We start from the raw sequence: 20425 nt of genomic DNA, 5'->3' as shown, positions 1-20425 counted from the left end.
ATTTTCATCAGCGGCTTTTGCTTTATACGAGCTTCTGACTGTATAATGTAACACTGATACTCAGGTCCAGTCAGGCAGACTGTGCAAAAACTATTAAAAAAATTTGCATACCACACAGTGTGGCAGCTAGAGGTAAACTGATGTTCTCCACAGCAAATATGCACCAGTACTGAAATAAATTACAGAACACGGTGCTCCCTTCAGGTCATTATAACGGGGAGAAACAATCACTGTTGCCAACACGTGCAATCTCTCAGGCTGGTCCTGTGTATTTGCAGGTTAACATCAATATAATTGGCCTTAATACCGCTGCCATAGCGTATCGTAGAGGAAGTGCGACATCTTCTCCGTTCGCCCGTAAGAGAGCTCAAGAGGTTGGTGGGACACCCGCTTGGTGGCAGCACAGGCGATTGCGATGTCAACAGAGACCCTTGGCCATTAGCCCACGTTATATTTGCCTTCAGATGTAGTAATTTTTATTGTTCATTATTGTCGCTGTCAGAGATGTTCCACCGTTTGCATTATTAGTGTATTCACGATTGAGTTGTGTGAGAAGTGTTATGTTTTAAATACCTCGGTCTTTGTCGCTATTGTGCTATAAGGCAACGTATATCAGTGCGGGAGGAAATTATCACATCATGCCCTCGTGTTTTGTACCTGGCTGCAGATCTGGATATGACCGATCGTCTTCAGGTAGGCATTTCTTTCGGCCCCCTAAAGAGAGTAGTGTTTTACTGAAATGGGAGAAGGCTATCCATAGAAAAGACCGAAAATTAACTCATAACTGTTTCGTTTGTGACATTCATTTTTGCGATGACTTTCTAGTGAAAGTAGACTCGTTTACGGTGAATGGTGAAAGAGTAGAGATACCAAAACAGCGCTGGAAATTAAAACCAGAAGCATTTCCTCACATATTTCCTAATCTACCCAAGTATATTTCTAAGGCAGTTAAGAAACGCAACTCCCCCACGAATAGGCAATCCACACAAAGAGATTTCTCTAATAAAAGCCCTGAACAGATCGTAAATATCAGTGATAGTGATCAACCTGTATGCTCAGTAGTTGAAGATAGTTCTAATGTCGCAGATGCTAGGAAAACAATTGCACTATTAAAGAGGAGATTGAAGAATCAGAAACGTAATTTCATTAGAACGAAAATCAACTCAATGTCGTTAAAGCTAACATACATTTGCTTGAAAAAGACATTTCTGATATAAAATCAAAGAGAAATTTCACTGAGTCAAAACAATTCGGTTCTCTCAGCAAAAAACAGAAAATTATAGTCGATACAATGTTAAAGAAATGTCAAGCAAAAAGTAAAAAAGGAATGAGATATAGTGATGAATTTCTTCTTGATGCACTTCTTTTAAAAATAAAGTCTCCCAAGGGTTATTGGCACTGTTTAAATCATGACTTGCTGCCTTTGCCTTCTGAATCCCACTTGAGAAATTTGGTGAAGGGCCTAAAATGTTCGTACGACATAATTGAGCATGCTACCGCTGCCATAGCAGATTTTTTTAATGGAAAGGAGGAACATGAACGCTTAGGGATGTTGATATTTGACGAGGTGAAGTTACGAGAAGAAATTTGCTCTAACTCGGAATCGTTGCAAGTGAATGGTTTTGTTGATTTGGGGAAATTTACTGAAGATAAAAGCAAGGGTCAGTTGGCAAATCATGCTCTAGTTTTTATGTTTGTTCCTTTTCTATATAACTGGATACAACCCATAGCGATATATGCTATCCGGAACGCCACCCTGGTGATATAATTGCAAACATTCTCATTCAAGTCATCATACAATTAGAGCAAGTAGGTGTCCGAATCATTGGAAAATTTATAATGTCCAATAACGGACCATTTATATTGGTATTATAAATTTGCTCATTCAGGACAAATATTTCAGATTCCCTATGGGAATCAACATCTATATCATCTGATGGCCAAGCAGGCATCAATTTTTAGTGATGAGACAAAGTCTCTTAGTGCATTGGCACTGCCGGTGGCTCCAGTTAGCCTACGCAGTGGCCTCCACGGTATGCACTAGCCAGCGTATTGGTAGGTGTGCTAGGTACCAACTGATGAGCCCACCCTAGCACACGAGGGCGAAACGCTGGCAACCAAGAATGAGCTAGCTGGAAAATTTATAATGTCCAATAACGGACCATTTATATTGGTATTATAAATTTGCTCATTCAGGACAAATATTTCAGATTCCCTATGGGAATCAACATCTATATCATCATTGGTTTCACATCGGATGGTAGCCAGTCGAATAAAAAGTTGTGGAAATGCTTAGGAATATCTGGTAACATAAAGAATTTGAAGTGTTATATTTCCAATCCAGCTGACTCCAACAGAAAATTATGGGCATTTTCAGACACGCCACATATATTTAAATGTGTAAGAAATCATTTTCATGACAAAGGACAGGTTAATTATAATGGCAGTATTGTTGATTATTCATTCTACAGAAAAGTTTATGAATGTGACTCGTCTCCTGAATTTTCCGGATTGAAAGTTTGCTACAAACTGACCTCTGCCCACTTGGATCCTAATTCGTTTCAGCGAATGAATGTAAGACTGGCATTTCAACTATTCAGTAGATCAGTTGCTAATGGTATAGCATTCTACCGGGGTATTAAAACACAGGGTTTAGAAGACAGTAAACAAACGGAAATTTTCACAAGCAATTTAAACTGTCTGATTGACGCATTAAATTTGTCTATTCCCACTCAAGCACTGTATAAAGGATCACAAGCACATGAAACATTAATTAAATGGCAGAATGTTCTCAGAGATACTCAAAATTAATTCGCTTCACAAAGGACACTGGAGTCCTTAAGAGTTACCGTGGAAAGTACCTGAGAAGTGTCTGAATATAACACAATTATAGCTATGTTTTGACAGGAAAATGTAATCAGGATCCCCTAGAACGTCATTTCGGTATCCTGCGATCACTAAGTTGTGATGATCATCCGTCCACTATTGACTTTCTACATTTACACACGTTGCAGTCTATTTACGTACCGTCTAAACTTGCCTTATCATCTAGCGGAAACTGTGAGTACAGAGCTGAATCCCCATTGACGTCTCTTGTTAATCAAATGCGTATTCTTGCAAGAGAAATTGAAAGTAAAAATCGTGCAGTGAAGACACAAGCTGTAGATGAAATCAGGGAAAAAATTGTGAACATCGAAAATGACATTCAAATACCAGACTGGGAAAACAGTTTACCTGAATTAAGTGGGCGGAATTGTAACAAAGAGTACTTAGTGTATCATGTAGCCGGATACATAGTGAGGAATATTTCAGAAGTGATTCAATGTGATTTATGTCGTCCTTTCCTTTTCGGCAAACCGACTGATAGTCTGCCTGCTTCCCTAACACTAATTAAAGATTACGGCTCAATGCAAAGCGCCACATATATCACGTATGCGTCGGAAAGTGTTTATAATCTGTTTTTGTAAGTGGAAAATGTTGTTGCGGAAAAGCTATCGTGTATGGATAGTTTATGGGGTGATACTTTCTTCGAGTGCTTGGATAAATTAGATGTTATTAAAGTGAAGTCATCGCAGTTGGGGTGCTGTGTTTGCTACCAAAACTCGTATTTCACTACTTGAAATGTCGATTCTTCTTCCGCACGTAGGAGAGAAGAAGGGAGCTGTTTACTTCAAAGGTAGCGAAATCATCCAGGAAATATTCCAAAGTGTCCAGCAGATGAAATCATTTTCAAACGTAAGTTGCATGCTTGAGTTTCTTAGTAGATTTTGAAGTAGTAGTCCCGATAATGCCTCTGTTAATCTCTCGCTCAGACATCACTGTGGATGGCAGTGCCATCTGTGCGGCGGTCCACGGTAACTCGTGAAGACGTTGCACTTCCTCTTCGATACGCTATGCCGCTACACTTGCATCTAGCTAACCACACTGAGCTTTATTTTTTATTTGAGTGCAATGTAATAGACAGTCTTCTAAGACAGAAAATACCACAGGTCTTTGTCTTGGGAATTAAACTGCCATGTAGCAACATGTAACCCATACTAAAGGTTTACAGTAATGGTGTACATAATTTGTTCCCTATTTTTCATGTCTTTGCAAAGCTTCCTGTGAGTTATGCTCTTGTATATACCGGAATGTGTTAAAAATTTTCATCATTACGTTATTACACAGCTGTGAAGTACATTAGTGTCTGATATTTTCATATTGTTTCAGGCCCTTCGGCTGTTTCCCAGAGCAAGTGAAAGTTATAACAAAATTGCAGAAGCATATGCGGACAAGCTGATGAGTGATAGGCTATTCACTGAAGCTGCCATCATGTATCAGCGTTGCGACCAGCTTCCTAAAGCCTTGGAGGCCTGTCAGTCTTCTGCCGACTGGCGAGAAGCTTTAATTATCATGTCAAAACTGGGTTACAGGTATGTCATACAGTCTCCTCATTCTTAGGACAAGTATTACAACATTTTCCGGAAAATGACCTCTTGCTTGTAGGTGTGCCAAGGTACTTCCTTCCTCCACACGAGGTTTCTCACACTCTGGCATAATCCATTTCCAGTGGTACCTCGATTATCCATTTGCGGAAACTACATTTTCCCGGATTATGCGTTCAAATTACTTGGTCCCACGAGCATCGTAATTAAATCATGTTTTAAAAATCCGCATTATCCGTTCCTCGAAGAAACGATTTTCCGGATCAACCGTCCAGAAATGTCAGTCCCATCAATGCTGAATCCTCGATCAAGCGTTTTTCAATAAACTGTATCTCATGAAAGGACGGCTGTGGCATACTTATGGATCTTGGCGTTAACGCCCTGTCATTACAATAATTAGAGCAGGTACCAGTACTGTACTGGAAAAGTGATCAGCGGAGAACTTGTATAAGGGACCATCTTAACATCTCATTTGGGTGGTATTATTTAGAGAATCTCGGAAATCATAAAGCAGAGAGTGGCCACAACAATTGTAAGGAGACACAGAGCATTTCGACAGCTCTACTTCAGGACGGAACGTGTTTCGTCATTTGTTCGCACTTATAAGGTCGTCCACATTATGTCCAGGGTCAGATGTTTATACTTTTACTTTTTTTGTTTGTATTGTCGAACAGGTTTTCGGCACTTTCCTCAGGACACTGTATAGTAACTGAGCCTTCAGGCAGGAATCGAAACTGCTCCTTCTTAACACAAATCTAGTATTTTAATGTTATCGTACACGATTACGTTATCAAGACCAGACCGGATGTTGCACCATACATACAAAAAGCCATGGGAGGGCTTGGGATTGCCTATTACTGTTTTGGTCCTAATATGAGACTGGCAATTTTACATTTTTGTGTTAAAATGTCAAAAACCACAATCATTTTATTTGCGCACGTTACATTTATATTGTTTATCATTTCAAACTCATACTGATATGTGCAGTGAGCGTGCCTTCCAGCTGAGTTCAAGGTCACGAATAACCGTAATTTCTGAAGTTTTGATGGTATGTTTTTTCTCTTTCCAATTTGATTGCGTTAGTGACGGGCAGAATTGAATATAGTGCATTCGAGAACTTTTGAGAATCGATACTTACATTCAAAACCATGTTCTCGAGTTCAACATAATCTTTGAAAGTCGATGTAGGCCTAATTTGCATGGTACAAGATTTTCAACAGAAACTATGAACAGTGTACCGGAGACCAAATTACAATGGAAGATGAAGAAAAGAAGGGGTTTCACTATCATGTTGGGCGCTTTTGTATCTCACTCACATACACATATCCCACGTCGTTCCATCTTAAGCGATGGATCGGCAAACGAGGCTTCTCCACCAGTTCCGGTTTCTGAACTTCTCTCCTTCTTCGATGCTTTCCAATGTATGTCCTCGCTGTTCAATGTTAGTCTTCACCCTGTCCTTGTACCTGAGTCTTGGTCGCTCTCTTGATCTTTTGTCTTCAAGTTTTAGATCATACATTTGTTTCAGTAATCTGTTATCTTCTGTGGGTCGCATATGTCCATACAATCTCGGTCGCTGGGATGTTATTCTGTCCTGCAGTCGTACAACTTGAGCCTGCTTGTGGATTTCCTCATTATGGACTCTGTCCCTCCGTGTTTTACTGATCATGCTACGGACTAATCTCATTTCTTCTGCCTGGATTCTACTGACATCTTTACTTTTCATGGTCCATGTTTCGCAACCATAGGTCAGGATTGGTATGTAATAGGTTTTATATAGGACTCTCTTACATTTTGTTGGTACTTTCTTGTTCCATATTATGTCTTTAACTATTTTGTAGAAGTTGCTACCTATCTGAATTCTGTGGGGAAATTTCCTTGTCTATAGAACCAGTATCAGAGATAACACTTCCAAGATATTTGAATTGATGGTTCGTCTGTAGCTGTTTCCCTTCCATTGCAATGTGTCCTATTGGTTGTCCGTCTTTTCATGACCATAACCTCACTTTTCTCTTGGCTGAAGATGAATCCATATTCTCTAGCAGCTTCTGTCCAGGAGTTTATTTGTTCTTGAAGGTCTTCTTTAAAGTCTCCCCACAAGCATATATCGTCAGCAATCAAGATAACTTACCTCCAATGGTTTGGTGTACCTTTCTCTGAATCTTGTTCATCACAATGATGAAAAGAAGAGGAGACAAAACACTGCCCTGTCTTAACCCAGACTTTGTACCAAAGGTTTCAGTCATTCCAACAGGTGTTTTGACTTTCCTGTAGGTACAGTGCTAAAAAGAGAAAAATGTTCTACCTTTTCAATACAATAACACTGTTGCACGAATCAATGTAGCAACATATTTAATTTATTAAGGGACCGGTTTCGACATCTGTCCATGTGATATAGATGTTGATTCCCATAGGGAATCTGAAATATTTGTCCTGAATGAGCAAATCTATAATACCAATATAAATGGTCCGTTATTGGACATTATAAATTTCCCAGCTAGCTCATTCTTGGTTGCCAGCGTTTCGCCCTCGTGTGCTAGGGTGGGCTCATCAGTTGGTACCTAGCACACTTACCAATACGCTGGCTAGTGCATACCGTGGAGGCCACTGCGTAGGCTAACTGGAGCCACCGGCAGTGCCAATGCACTAAGAGACTTTGTCTCATCACTAAAAATTGATGCCTGCTTGGCCATCAGATGATATAGATGTTGATTCCCATAGGGAATCTGAAATATTTGTCCTGAATGAGCAAATCTATAATACCAATATAAATGGTCCGTTATTGGACATTATAAATTTCCAGCTAGCTGCAGCACTTATGACACTTTTCTTGAATTAAAAATAGAAGTTCATGTAGAGGTTCTTGAGCACTCTTGCTGATCTTGAGGTTAAAAAAAAATGATGCAGTATAGTTCAAGGAATAAAATTTTTGTTGCTAGGTAACAAATGATATAATTTTGTTTTAGTACTTCAAAAGGTAGATAATGGTATATATAAAAACTCTTAGAATATGAGACTATTAGTACTGATATGGATTTTTTGATATCTAAGGAAAAGAAAATAAATTAAAAATAAGAAATAGAAAAGTGAAAATGGTAAGGTAAGTATTATTATGAGGTTCACTTTTATTTTAGCCTTGTCATGAAGTACAAGAGGAAGTAAGAACCCTAGCATTAATACCAAAAATTTATTTCCCATTATCGAAAGAAACCTGAATACATACAGTCACCTGAGTAAATTTGAGATTCTTGATTTCATGACTGTCTTAAAATTGGTAGTCAATAACAATTTTTTCACATTTGACAGTATAATATACCAACAACATGGCTTGGCAATGGGATCACCAGCATCGGGGATCTTGGTAGAGATATACTTAGATTTTCTGGAACACAATTTTATTGATAACAACGATAATTTCAAGAATATACTTTTTTGGGCAAGATATGTGGATGATACATTGGTAATTCTAGATGATAGGATTATTAATGCATCCTCTACTCTTAATAATCTCAATAAGATTGATCCTCATATTAAATTTACACTTGAAACTGAATCCAACAGTTCAATCAATTTTCTAGATATAAGAATTAGCAGATTACCTTATTCTTTATCTTATATGATTTATAGGAAACCCACACAAACAGCTACTACCATAAGACAAGATTCCTCACACCCACAATCACATAAATGTGCCACTTACACAGTATGTTTAACCACGCTTTCAAAATACCTTTATCTAAAGAAAATTTAAATAAAGAACTTAATATCATACGTTCCATCGCTAAATTTAATGGTTACAGCAGATTTTTTTATTGAACGAATAATCAATAAATTTAAACACCGAACAAATACAACACTATCAAATGACAATCCTAAACCAGCAGCTTACTCTACCTTCACTTTCAATTAAAACGTCTACTGCATTGCCAATATCTTCAAAAAACATAATTCCAAAATTTCCTTTCGAACTAACAATAGAAACATGGATGTAATTTATAACTCCAAATCTATAAACAGAACTAATATATTTTCAAAATCTGGCGTATACCGTTTTAAATGCAACACCTGTGATTCTTCTTACATTGGACAAAATGGACGCAGCTTCAAAATTAGATATTCAGAACATGTTAACGTGATAAGATGCAATAAATTCTCAGCAATAGGGCAACACATGCAAGACGTAAAACATCATTTCACTACGTTAGACCAAGACATTGAAATTATAAGTACCCTAAACAAAGGCCCTCTTCTTGATATCACTGAAAATTGTTTCATACACCTTGATCAATATTTTAATCCTAACCAAAACCTTAACGATTTGTCTGAAAAACCAAACATTCTTTTTGACTTCCTTATTTTAGTTTTCTAAAGCTTCAAGTTGACCAGTAGGTGTTCAATCTTCCACGTAATACACAACACCTTCTCACGCTACGTGCTTTTACCACAACACCCCCCTGACCCACCTTAAACTACTCCCCTTACTCCCTTACCCCCTCCTATGCCCTACCTATATTCAATTTTCGGTTCTTACCTCCTCTTTTACTCCATGACAAGGCTAAAATAAAAGTGAACCTCATAATATTACTTACCTTACCATTTTCACTTTTCTATTTCTTATTTTTAATTTATTTTATTTTCCTTAGATATCAAAAAATCCCTATCAGTACTAATAGTCTCATATTCTAAGAGTTTTTATATATACCACTATCTACCTTTTGAACTACTAAAACAAAATTATATGATTTGTTACCTAGCAACAAAAATTTTATTCCTTGAACTATACTGCATCATTTTTTTAACCTCAAGATCAGCAAGAGTGCTCAAGAACCTCTACATGAACTTCTATTTTTAATTCAAGAAAAGTGTCATAAGTGCTACAATTGTTTTTTAAACCTAAGAATTTCATTTTTTGTCCGTATTGAACTGAGAAGGATGATAGGAAAAACTTAAAACGGTCCACCTTTTCAATACAAAAAGTTATATGTTATTTATAACATGTATTTGTACTTGGAACTAGTTTCGACGCTGTGTTTGCGTCATCATCAGCCAAAATGGGAAACAGGCAAGCATGTAGGCATTTATGTTACACAAGGCGTTACATTAAACAATACACATCTTACAAGGAGATAAAAACAGGGACGAATATAGGAAACAAATGAATCGTTGAGAAAACAAAAGTTATACAAATTAAAAATAACCTTAACCACACATCTTGCAGTGCGAAAGTGTTCTTCTTGAATGATTCCTGAATGTAAAACACACGCGCACACATTTCTGAGGAGCCAGCAGGCAGGACAAAGTAAAGTGAAACCTTAAGAGTTCTTCTGAGAAGAGTTCATCATTTTTCTATGTTCCGACTAACTAATGAAGTCTCCCTTGAGTTCCTGATAAACATATACAACAGGAAATTCTCCTTCACTCTCCACACTAGCTATAAAGAACAACGGTAAAATTTTAAATATTGCGCAGAGACGTGAAAGCATGATTTTGAACATGATATAACTCCTTCAGATAACCCAGTTTTTACACAAGGTGTTACATTAATTAATGCACATCTTACGAGGAGATAAAAACAGGGACGAATGTGGAAACACATGCATCGTTGAGAAAGCAAAGTTATACATATTAAAAATAAGCTTAACCACACAACTTGCAGTGCGAAAATATTTGCCTTGAATGATTCCTGAATACAAAACGCACGCGCACACACTTCTAAAGAGCCAGCAGGCAGGAAAAAGTAAGGTGAAACCTTGAGAGTTCTTCTGAGAAGAGTTCATCATTCTTTCTATGATCTGACTAACTAATGAAGTCTCCCTTGAGTTCCTGATAAACATACACAACAGGAAAATTAAACAATACACATCTTACAAGGAGATAAAAAACAGGGAAAGTTATACATATTAAAAATAACCTTAACCACATATCTTGTAGTGCGAAAATATTCGTCTTGAATGATTCCTGAATACAAAACACACGCACATACATTTCTGAAGAGCCAGGAGGCAGGAAAAAGTAAAGTGAAACCTTAAGAGTTCTTCTGAGAAGAGTTCATCATTTTTTCTATGTTCCGACTAACTAATGAAGTCTCCCTTGAGTTCCTGATAAACATACACAACAGGAAATTCTTCTTCACTCTCAACAATAGCTATAAAGATCAACGGTAAATTTCATTTTAAATATTGTGTAGAGACGTGAAAGCATGATCTTGAATATAATATAACTCCTTCATTTAACCCAATTTTTTACACAAGGTGTTATATTAAACAATACACATCTTACGAGGAGATAAAAACAGGGACGAATGTAGAAACAAATGCATTTCTGAGAAAGCAAAAATTATACATATTAAAAATAAGCTTAACCACACAACTTGCAGTGCGAAAATATTTGCCTTGAATGAATCCTGAATACAAGATGCACGCACACACTTTCTAAAGAGCCAGCAGGCAGGAAAAGGTAAGATGAAACCTTAAGAGTTCTTCTGAGAAGAGTTCATCATTCTTTCTATGTTCCAACTAACTAAAGAAGTCTCCCTTGAGTTCCTGATAAACATACACAACAGGAAATTCTCTTTAACTCTCAACACGAAACAACTCTCTCACTCTCTCACGAAACAACGTTTTGTTCCTCCCCATCAACAAGATGTTCAGGTTAGGACAAACAAACTTTGGTTAGAATGATGATGATAGGAAAAACTTAAAACGGTCCACCTGTTCAATACAAAAAGTTATATTTTATTTATAACATGTATTTGTACTTGGAACTAGTTTCGACGCTGTGTTTGCGTCATCATCAGCCAAAATGGGAAACAGGCAAGCATGTAGGCATTTATGTTACACAAGGCGTTACATTAAACAATACACATCTTACAAGGAGAGTTAAAGAGAATTTCCTGTTGTGTATGTTTATCAGGAACTCAAGGGAGACTTCTTTAGTTAGTTGGAACATAGAAAGAATGATGAACTCTTCTCAGAAGAACTCTTTTAAGGTTTCATCTTACCTTTTCCTGCCTGCTGGCTCTTTAGAAAGTGTGTGCGTGCATCTTGTATTCAGGATTCATTCAAGGCAAATATTTTCGCACTGCAAGTTGTGTGGTTAAGCTTATTTTTAATATGTATAATTTTTGCTTTCTCAGAAATGCATTTGTTTCTACATTCGTCCCTGTTTTTATCTCCTCGTAAGATGTGTATTGTTTAATATAACACCTTGTGTAAAAAATTGGGTTAAATGAAGGAGTTATATTATATTCAAGATCATGCTTTCACGTCTCTACACAATATTTAAAATGAAATTTACCGTTGATCTTTATAGCTATTGTTGAGAGTGAAGAAGAATTTCCTGTTGTGTATGTTTATCAGGAACTCAAGGGAGACTTCATTAGTTAGTCGGAACATAGAAAAAATGATGAACTCTTCTCAGAAGAACTCTTAAGGTTTCACTTTACTTTTTCCTGCCTCCTGGCTCTTCAGAAATGTATGTGCGTGTGTTTTGTATTCAGGAATCATTCAAGACGAATATTTTCGCACTACAAGATATGTGGTTAAGGTTATTTTTAATATGTATAACTTTCCCTGTTTTTTATCTCCTTGTAAGATGTGTATTGTTTAATTTTCCTGTTGTGTATGTTTATCAGGAACTCAAGGGAGACTTCATTAGTTAGTCAGATCATAGAAAGAATGATGAACTCTTCTCAGAAGAACTCTCAAGGTTTCACCTTACTTTTTCCTGCCTGCTGGCTCTTTAGAAGTGTGTGCGCGTGCGTTTTGTATTCAGGAATCATTCAAGGCAAATATTTTCGCACTGCAAGTTGTGTGGTTAAGCTTATTTTTAATATGTATAACTTTGCTTTCTCAACGATGCATGTGTTTCCACATTCGTCCCTGTTTTTATCTCCTCGTAAGATGTGCATTAATTAATGTAACACCTTGTGTAAAAACTGGGTTATCTGAAGGAGTTATATCATGTTCAAAATCATGCTTTCACGTCTCTGCGCAATATTTAAAATTTTACCGTTGTTCTTTATAGCTAGTGTGGAGAGTGAAGGAGAATTTCCTGTTGTATATGTTTATCAGGAACTCAAGGGAGACTTCATTAGTTAGTCGGAACATAGAAAAATGATGAACTCTTCTCAGAAGAACTCTTAAGGTTTCACTTTACTTTGTCCTGCCTGCTGGCTCCTCAGAAATGTGTGCGCGTGTGTTTTACATTCAGGAATCATTCAAGAAGAACACTTTCGCACTGCAAGATGTGTGGTTAAGGTTATTTTTAATTTGTATAACTTTTGTTTTCTCAACGATTCATTTGTTTCCTATATTCGTCCCTGTTTTTATCTCCTTGTAAGATGTGTATTGTTTAATGTAACGCCTTGTGTAACATAAATGCCTACATGCTTGCCTGTTTCCCATTTTGGCTGATGATGACGCAAACACAGCGTCGAAACTAGTTCCAAGTACAAATACATGTTATAAATAAAATATAACTTTTTGTATTGAAAAGGTGGACCGTTTTAAGTTTTTTCTATCATGCTACAATTGTGTTAACTTCTTGCCATTTTTGTGTAGGCTGATGATGACATGGACAGATGTCAAAACCGGTCCCTTAATAAATTAAATATGTTGCTACATTGATTCATGCATCAGTGTTATTGTATTGAAAAGGTGGAACATTTTTCTCTTTTTAGCATTGTAACTATTAGTTCAATATGGATCAGTGATGAAGTTTTTAACTTTAAATTTCCTGTAGGTATCTTCATACAAATTCTTGATCCTGTATATCATGTCATCCTGTATTCCAATTTTCTTCAGTGTTTCTCACACCTTCTATCTGTACACAGCATCAAATGCTTTCTTGATATCCGGAAAGGCTAACCACAAATCTCGGTTGTGTTCATAGTATTTTTCCATTAAATAACTAACGGTAAAGATTAATTCAATTGTTGATCTCTCCTTCCTGAATCCATACTGTTCTTCGAAGAGGTTCTCTTCAATAAGGTGTCTGAATTTACGCTGTATAATTCTTTCATAAACTTTACCAACTTCAGATGTTAAAGTGATGCCTCTATAGTTGAAACATTTCTTTCTGTCTCCTGTCTTGAAAATTGGAATTTTGATGCCTGTTTTCCAATCAACTGGTATCTCCCCTTCTTTCCAGATCTTATGAAAGGGTCTGTAGATCCATTGTTTTCCAGAAATCCCCATAGCCTTGATCATTCCTCCATTAATTTCATCAGCACCAGCTGAATTTTCCGATTTTGATGTATATCCAGGCATATTTTACATCATTCCATGTTAAATCTGACCCATTGTCGGCAGACTTGTATGAGATAGTACTGTTTTTTGTATAGGCTGCACGCAATTCACATTTAGCAATTCATCAGATTAAGTCCTCCAAGTCTCTTTGATCTTATCATCTTCAGTGATCAGATTTTCATTATCATCTCTTAGGTATTTGGAGTGTTCTTTATATTTTTTTCTATTTTTCATCATCCCATATAACATTTTCTTATTACCATTAACATCCTCTTTCAATTCATCACTCCACTTGTTCAACCACTTCTCTTGTTCTTCTGTAACAACTTGTTTTGCTTGTTTTTAGCAACCTTGTATAATTCCTTATTCTATTTTCTAAACATGTTTTTCTTGTTCAGGACAGCAGTTCTTGCTCTGTCATTCCACCATAGAGTTTCCTTCCATCTTCTTGTGCCACTAGTTCGTCCACATACCTTCTCAGTTATCGTTACTAGGTTTTCTTTCAGATCCTTCCATTCCTCCTCAACTGTTTTTCCATCTGTCTTTCATAGTACTGTTTTGATGTTGTCCTGAAACTCTATTATTAGGCGTATCATTGTCCTTCAGCTTCCATGTCTTGAGTTTCTTTACCTGTGTAATTCTTACTTCTTTTAACTTGTTGAACTTGAAGTATCCAGTGAGGAGTCTATGATCACTTTCCAGGGAGAAGGAATCACTTTTACGTCTATCAGTCTATAGTCTATAAGAGATTCACTTTTTCCATCCAATCCATATTTTGTGACCTTATGGCTTTTAGTTTACGATGCCATGAGTTCCCTATTACAAGGTTGTTCCTCAGACAGAGATCAAGGAATCTAGTTCCTTCTGGGTTCCGTGGACCCCATCCATGTTCTCCTAAAATATTTTCATATCCATCTCTTACAATCCCTACTTGAGCATTCATATCCCCTATAATAATCGTTCCATCTCCTCTTATTCTTTCCTCTATGTCTTCTTCAAAATGTTCTTTTTCTTCATCCTCACAACCAGTCTGCAATGCATAGCACTAAATGATGTTGTTCTGGGAAGAATTCAATTCTACCATTATGTGAAGAATAGATCAGAAACATATTTTACTCCTACTACATGGTCTTTCATTTGATGATCCGTAACAACACCATTTTTTGTTTGATCTCCACCTGACCAGAATAGATGATATCCCTCTCTGAGTTTCTTTGATCCTTTTCCCTTCCACTTGGTTTCACTGAGTCCCAGTATGTTTATGTTCCTAGCATTATGTGGAGAATAGATCAGAAACATATTTTACTCCTACTACATGGTCTTTCATTTGATGATCCGTTACAACACCATTTTTTGTTTGATCTCCACCTGACCAGAATAGATGATATCCCTCTCTGAGTTTCTTTGATCCTTTTCCCTTCCACTTGGTTTCACTGAGTCCCAGTATGTTTATGTTCCTAGTTTATTGCATCAGGTGTTGAACCGTCATTAATATCATTACCAAGGAGGGAACTAGAGTCATTATTCTGGTGATTACAATATTGCCATCCGAGGCCTCATTTAGTTTTGAAAGGAATTCCAAATTATTCAGAAGTCGACTTGGTGGGCCTATCACTTGCGAAGATTTTTCTGTCAGGGTTATCTCCCTTAGTCTTTAATAGTCCCCTATCAACCTGCAAGGCAGCAGGCCCTGAGTCTGTTCTCAGGGATCAGATATTGCCTCTTCAGCCAGATCCACCGTACCAGTGATTTTCACTTCCGCCTTCACTGCCGTTGAGGTCTTCACCCATATCCCTGGGCATGGGTTCCGTGTTATTCCCCATGCGACTGGTTCCCTGACTGAACTCAGCCATCCTATCACTCCGGCTTACTGAAGTGTAGGGTGCCCCCCCCACAACGTGGACACGCCAAACAGGAATTACTCAAGTGGAGGAATTGGGAAAGGTGACCCTATCTCCTTTTAACCGAGTTAATGGTTGTATATGGTGGCACAACCAAAGGGTAATGTGTTTTATTTTATCAGATGAGAGAATTAAAAACTACTTGTGGTCAATTGTCATTTGGCTTGGCATTATTAGATTTTTCGAAGAGTTTGGCTAATCAAAGTGGCTGAACTGAAAGAAGTTTTCACGAGAAACTGTCAAAGTTTTCCCCTGTAAAATTGAATATAAAGTATCAAGATTTTGAACTCGCGTACCAATAATTAAGGTTTGATGCTGGTTTTGCGGTCTAACTTGCCTGCATCTCATCTGGAGGGCCTGGGTTCAATTCCTAGCCAGGTCAGGCATTTTTACCTGGATGTAATAAGGGCTGGTTCCAGGTCCACTCAGGCTATGTGATTACCTTTAATTGAGGATCTATCTAATGGTGAGATGGCGACCCTGGTCTAGAGAGCTAGGAATAACTTCCGAGGGAATTCATCACACTGACCATGCATCATCTCGTAATCTGCAGGCCTTCAGGTTGAGCAGCGGTCGCTTGGCAGTCAAAGGCCCATTGGGACTGTAGTGTGGTTTGATTCATGAGTGTTCGTAAGATTATAATTACCGGTATATATATTTCATTTTTGTGATATTTAGCCAAATTGTTTATTCCCAGATTTTCCGTTTTCCTGTGTTGTACGTTTTATTTTGATGGTCCCTCCAAAAACGGAGATTCGAGGTTCCACTGTGTCCATTTACTGATCTCCATGTCCAGCCCTGCATCCTTCATCAGTTCACTTCTCGAAAACTTGAAGATCACAATTTCAAGGTTTTGTCCCTTCCCTTCCTCCTCTAGCCAACACCGTGGTCTTGCTCTTTTCCGCACTGATTTTCATTCCATAATTTTCAATAATCTCAGTCAGTATGTCAAGTTGCTCTTGTACTTCCTTTCTGTTTGCTCCCCACACCACAGTATCATCTGCAGCTCCCTGCCCCCATAGTTTTCCTTTGTCTCCTTATAAGTTTCATCCGTAACCATTATGAATAACAATGGTGGCGGCACACTTCCTGGTCATAATCCAGTCCACTCTGTCCTCTCCACAAGTGTCTGGACACTGTTGCAACAATTTTTGTACATTGCTTGCTTTGTTTTCCAAATCCTTTCTGCTGCATTATGTTCCATACTTTTACTCCAGGTATGCTATCATAAGCCTTTCCTTTCTTTTTTTTTTTTTTAATAATAAAAATTTCTATTTGTTTGGGGCGTCAACCCATAGAGATCTTTTGCCCCTTAAGCCTTTCCTTAATCAAGCAATGTCTTCACCATATATCTTCCGTATTCTCAAATTTTTTTTTTTTTTTAATTAACTGCCTCATACTGAATTTGGGGTCTAGTGTTGATCTTTAATTTTGAAATCCATTTCTTCTTCTTGTAATTGTCCTTCCATTTTTCTTTTCATTCTCTTTTCTAGTACCCTTTCAAATATTTTTGTTATCTGAGTGATTCCTCGATAATTATTATTACAACATATCTTATTCTTCCCCTTCTCAAATATAGATATTATTATTCCTTTACTCCATTTATTTTTCTTTCCAGATAGATGTAAATAGCCTATACAGCCATTGTAGACGAATGGGTCCTGCTGCTGTTGTCATTTCTATTTCATTTTGTACTACAGTAAAATCTCCTTAAGACGTTTCTGCTGGGGACAGCAGAAAAGAACATGTTAAGCGAGAAAACGTACTACTGAATGTACAAATAAAAACTATCCAATAGGGATATGGAAACACTAGATACAATATTTTCTGGCACAAGGGCATTTTATGTTGTGTAACCGCAGGTACAGTGAAAACTATATCTATCATTTCTAAAGATGAGAGGAAAGTATTAAAAGGTGTGAAACACATGAGAGAACAAACATGAAAACATATGCACAGGGGCCAATAAAAATATCCAAGTATTGTTGCAGATCACACTCTTTCTAAAACAAATGTTAGTAGAAGTCTGTTATTTCGGAGCAGTGGGTTATAAAACATTATTTTCTGGTCATGCTCTTAGACAATGAACTGGAGGTTACGCTCAACAATGTGCAACCAGGAGAAATGACTTTGGCCGCCATTTTGAAAAAGCTTGACCAACTCGAGTGATCGAGTCAAAATTCGAGGGTGCTACTTCAACATTCGGAATCTCTGCGTGCTTTAAGATCCAGTCCACTTTCTGACAGATTTTAATTTTGTCTTCATTAGTAAGGAATTTCACAACTTTTTTCCATATCCATACAGTAACTAGGCTATCACAACACAAATACAGTAGTCAATTTCACACGATTATATTCCTAATCCACATTTAGGCTACCATATCAAGCAACAAGTATTCGCTACACTTCACTGTACCACTTAATACGAAATACATTTTTAACATCTGAATGAAATGCAAAACACAAGCATAAATACGCTCACTGTGTTATTCAGCAATCTCGCTGCTAACCAGCAACCAAAACTTTCCCAAGGTTAACAGCTTACTCCCCTGCAACTTATCCTGTGAAGTTCAGGAATTCAAGGCCTTTTCACATGATCACGCAACTGTGGTGACGGCTCTTACCCGAGTTGTAAATCACGTTTCTTTCACAAGGGGTGACAAATAATATTTTCATGGCTAGGAAAAATGTGATTATACTAAGCAATAACAGTGAATATTGTGGTGCAATAAGTGAGGTATTTTTATATAGATTTAATGCAATGAGAATCGGGACTTTGAATTTACGATGTGCTAAGTGGGAAACAAGGTTTCACTGTGCATTCTTATCTTTCACAGTTGGATTGAAGTAATTTTGTGCTGACCTAATTTATGTCCAAGGCCCAAATTCTATAATTATTTTGACATCTTTCCAATAGTGAAGATGAGTTCCAAGACGTGTGTCGAAAGTTGGCCTCTACCTTGGTGCAGCGGAGACGCTACCTGGAAGCAGCCCAATTGTTGAGTCAGCACGTGAATGATACAGAGGATAGTATAGACATCTTAATCATGGGGCATCACTGGGAGGAGGCTATACGAGTAGCGTACTTTGATGGCCGACAGGATCTTGTGGGTAAGGAAGGAATGTGTACCTCTTGTGATGTGGAATACTTCTTGTGTGTCTGTCTCTCTCTCTCTCTCATGTTCACTTACACTCCTCAGAGTCCCGAGTGAGGCCAGAAGTTCTCGACCACTTTGATCAAATACAGTTGCAAGTAGCCAAGAACAGTGAGCAGTTTGCATTACAGAGGGCGAGGCTTGCAGTGGTCCGGACAACAAAGCATCTCAGACTTGAAGGTAATTATCCTGTCATCATCATCATCATTTCCCCTTATCCAGCTCCTGCAAGGTTGGGGTATTTATGGCACTTCTCCATCTTCCTATTTCCTTCCACCATTCCTCTTCCACGATCTTGTCCCAGTCTAAGTTTCATCTTCTTATGCCGCTCTTCACTGACTCAATCCACCTTGTTCTAGGTCTTGCTCTCTTGCCCTCGCACTTTGCTCCAGCATCTGTCTTGGAATTCTGTTCTCCTCCATCCTCTTTAAATGTCCAAACCACCTTAGTTTATTCTTTTCAACTCTCTCATTTAGCTTTCCTATCGCAAACTTCCTTCCTAACATCTTCATTTCTCACTCTGTTTTTCCTATCATACATCACAGGAATTTCATCTCTGGCTTGAATTCTGCTCTCTTGCCTGCCAGTCAAAGGCCAAGTCTCAGCTGCATAAGTCAGTATGGGTACATAGTACATTTTGTACAATATCTCTTTACTTTTCCTTGGTACTTCTTTGCTCCAAACAAGTTTTCATACACTTTGGTAGAATGCATTTCTCTGCTTTACCCTCCTGTAATCTCCATTTCCACTGTAACATTTTGCATTAATTCACTTCCTAGGTATTTAAAGCTGTCCACAATTTCCAGACTCTGACTTCCAATTTTAACAGTGCCCTTTCCTTGCCTTTCCTCTCTTGACATCACCATAGTCTTGGTACCGAGCTCGATAGCTGCAGTCGCTTAAGTGCGGCCAGTATCCAGTATACAGGAGATAGTAGGTTCGAACCCCACTGTTGGCAGCCCTGAAGATGGTCTTCTGTGGTTTCCCACGGCCACTTCCTTCCCACTCCTAGCCCTTTCCTGTCCCATCGTTGCCGTAAGACCTATCTGTGACGTAAAACAACTAGCATAGTCTTGCTTTTCTCTGTACCGATTTTTATGCCATAATTCTCCATTTTTTCAAACGGTACACCTAGTTGTTGTTGCACTTCTTTGCTGTCCTTTCCCCAGATCACATCATCTTCATAGGCTTCCTTTGTTTCTTTTACAATTTCGTCCATGACTATAATAAACAAAAGAGGTGACAGCACACTCCCTTGTCTTAGTCCAGTCTTATTCCTAAACCATTTTGTCTTTGCAACTGGGGTTAGTACTCTGCTAACACAGTTGTTGTACTTTGCTTCCACCATTTCTAATATTTCTCTTCTGAGTCTCGGTTTTACTATGGTCTCCCAGATCTTCTCTCTGGGAACACTGTCATATGCCTTTTCTATATCTATGAAAGTCATGACCAGATCCTACCCATATTCCCAGTTCATTTCCATCAGCTGTCTCATGCTAATTATCCTAATTAAATTAACTGTAAAAAAACATTGACTCAAGAATTCAGATTTTTAATTATATACTTTTACAATTATTGTCAGCAATGCACTAGCGACCCTGCTAATATTTCTTGTAAGTAATGTTATCCTTATTTCTTGGCCCTGAAGTTCATAAAGTTAATTCCAATGTCACCAGTCTTGTAGTTTAGGGATAATGT

The 20425-nt window shown here is 37.8% G+C and overlaps 1 protein-coding gene across 2 annotated transcripts in view; it reads left to right on the top strand.

The window, feature by feature from the left end:
- Elp1 (elongator complex protein 1) overlaps positions 1-20425 on the top strand; it is a 313623-nt gene that overhangs the window by 108206 nt on the left and 184992 nt on the right. For both annotated transcript variants that reach the window (XM_067136206.2, XM_067136207.2), the window contains exons 6-8: positions 4210-4412; positions 18490-18683; positions 18773-18907. In XM_067136206.2, the coding sequence (XP_066992307.2) occupies positions 4210-4412; positions 18490-18683; positions 18773-18907 (532 nt within the window). The remainder of the gene's footprint in view (positions 1-4209; positions 4413-18489; positions 18684-18772; positions 18908-20425) is intronic.

Source organism: Anabrus simplex, chromosome 1, assembly GCF_040414725.1.
Source record: "Anabrus simplex isolate iqAnaSimp1 chromosome 1, ASM4041472v1, whole genome shotgun sequence".
In the NCBI taxonomy this organism is placed as follows: domain Eukaryota; kingdom Metazoa; phylum Arthropoda; class Insecta; order Orthoptera; family Tettigoniidae; genus Anabrus; species Anabrus simplex.
The sequence above is the reverse complement of the archived record's forward strand: the minus strand, read 5'-3'. Positions and strand labels throughout refer to the sequence as shown.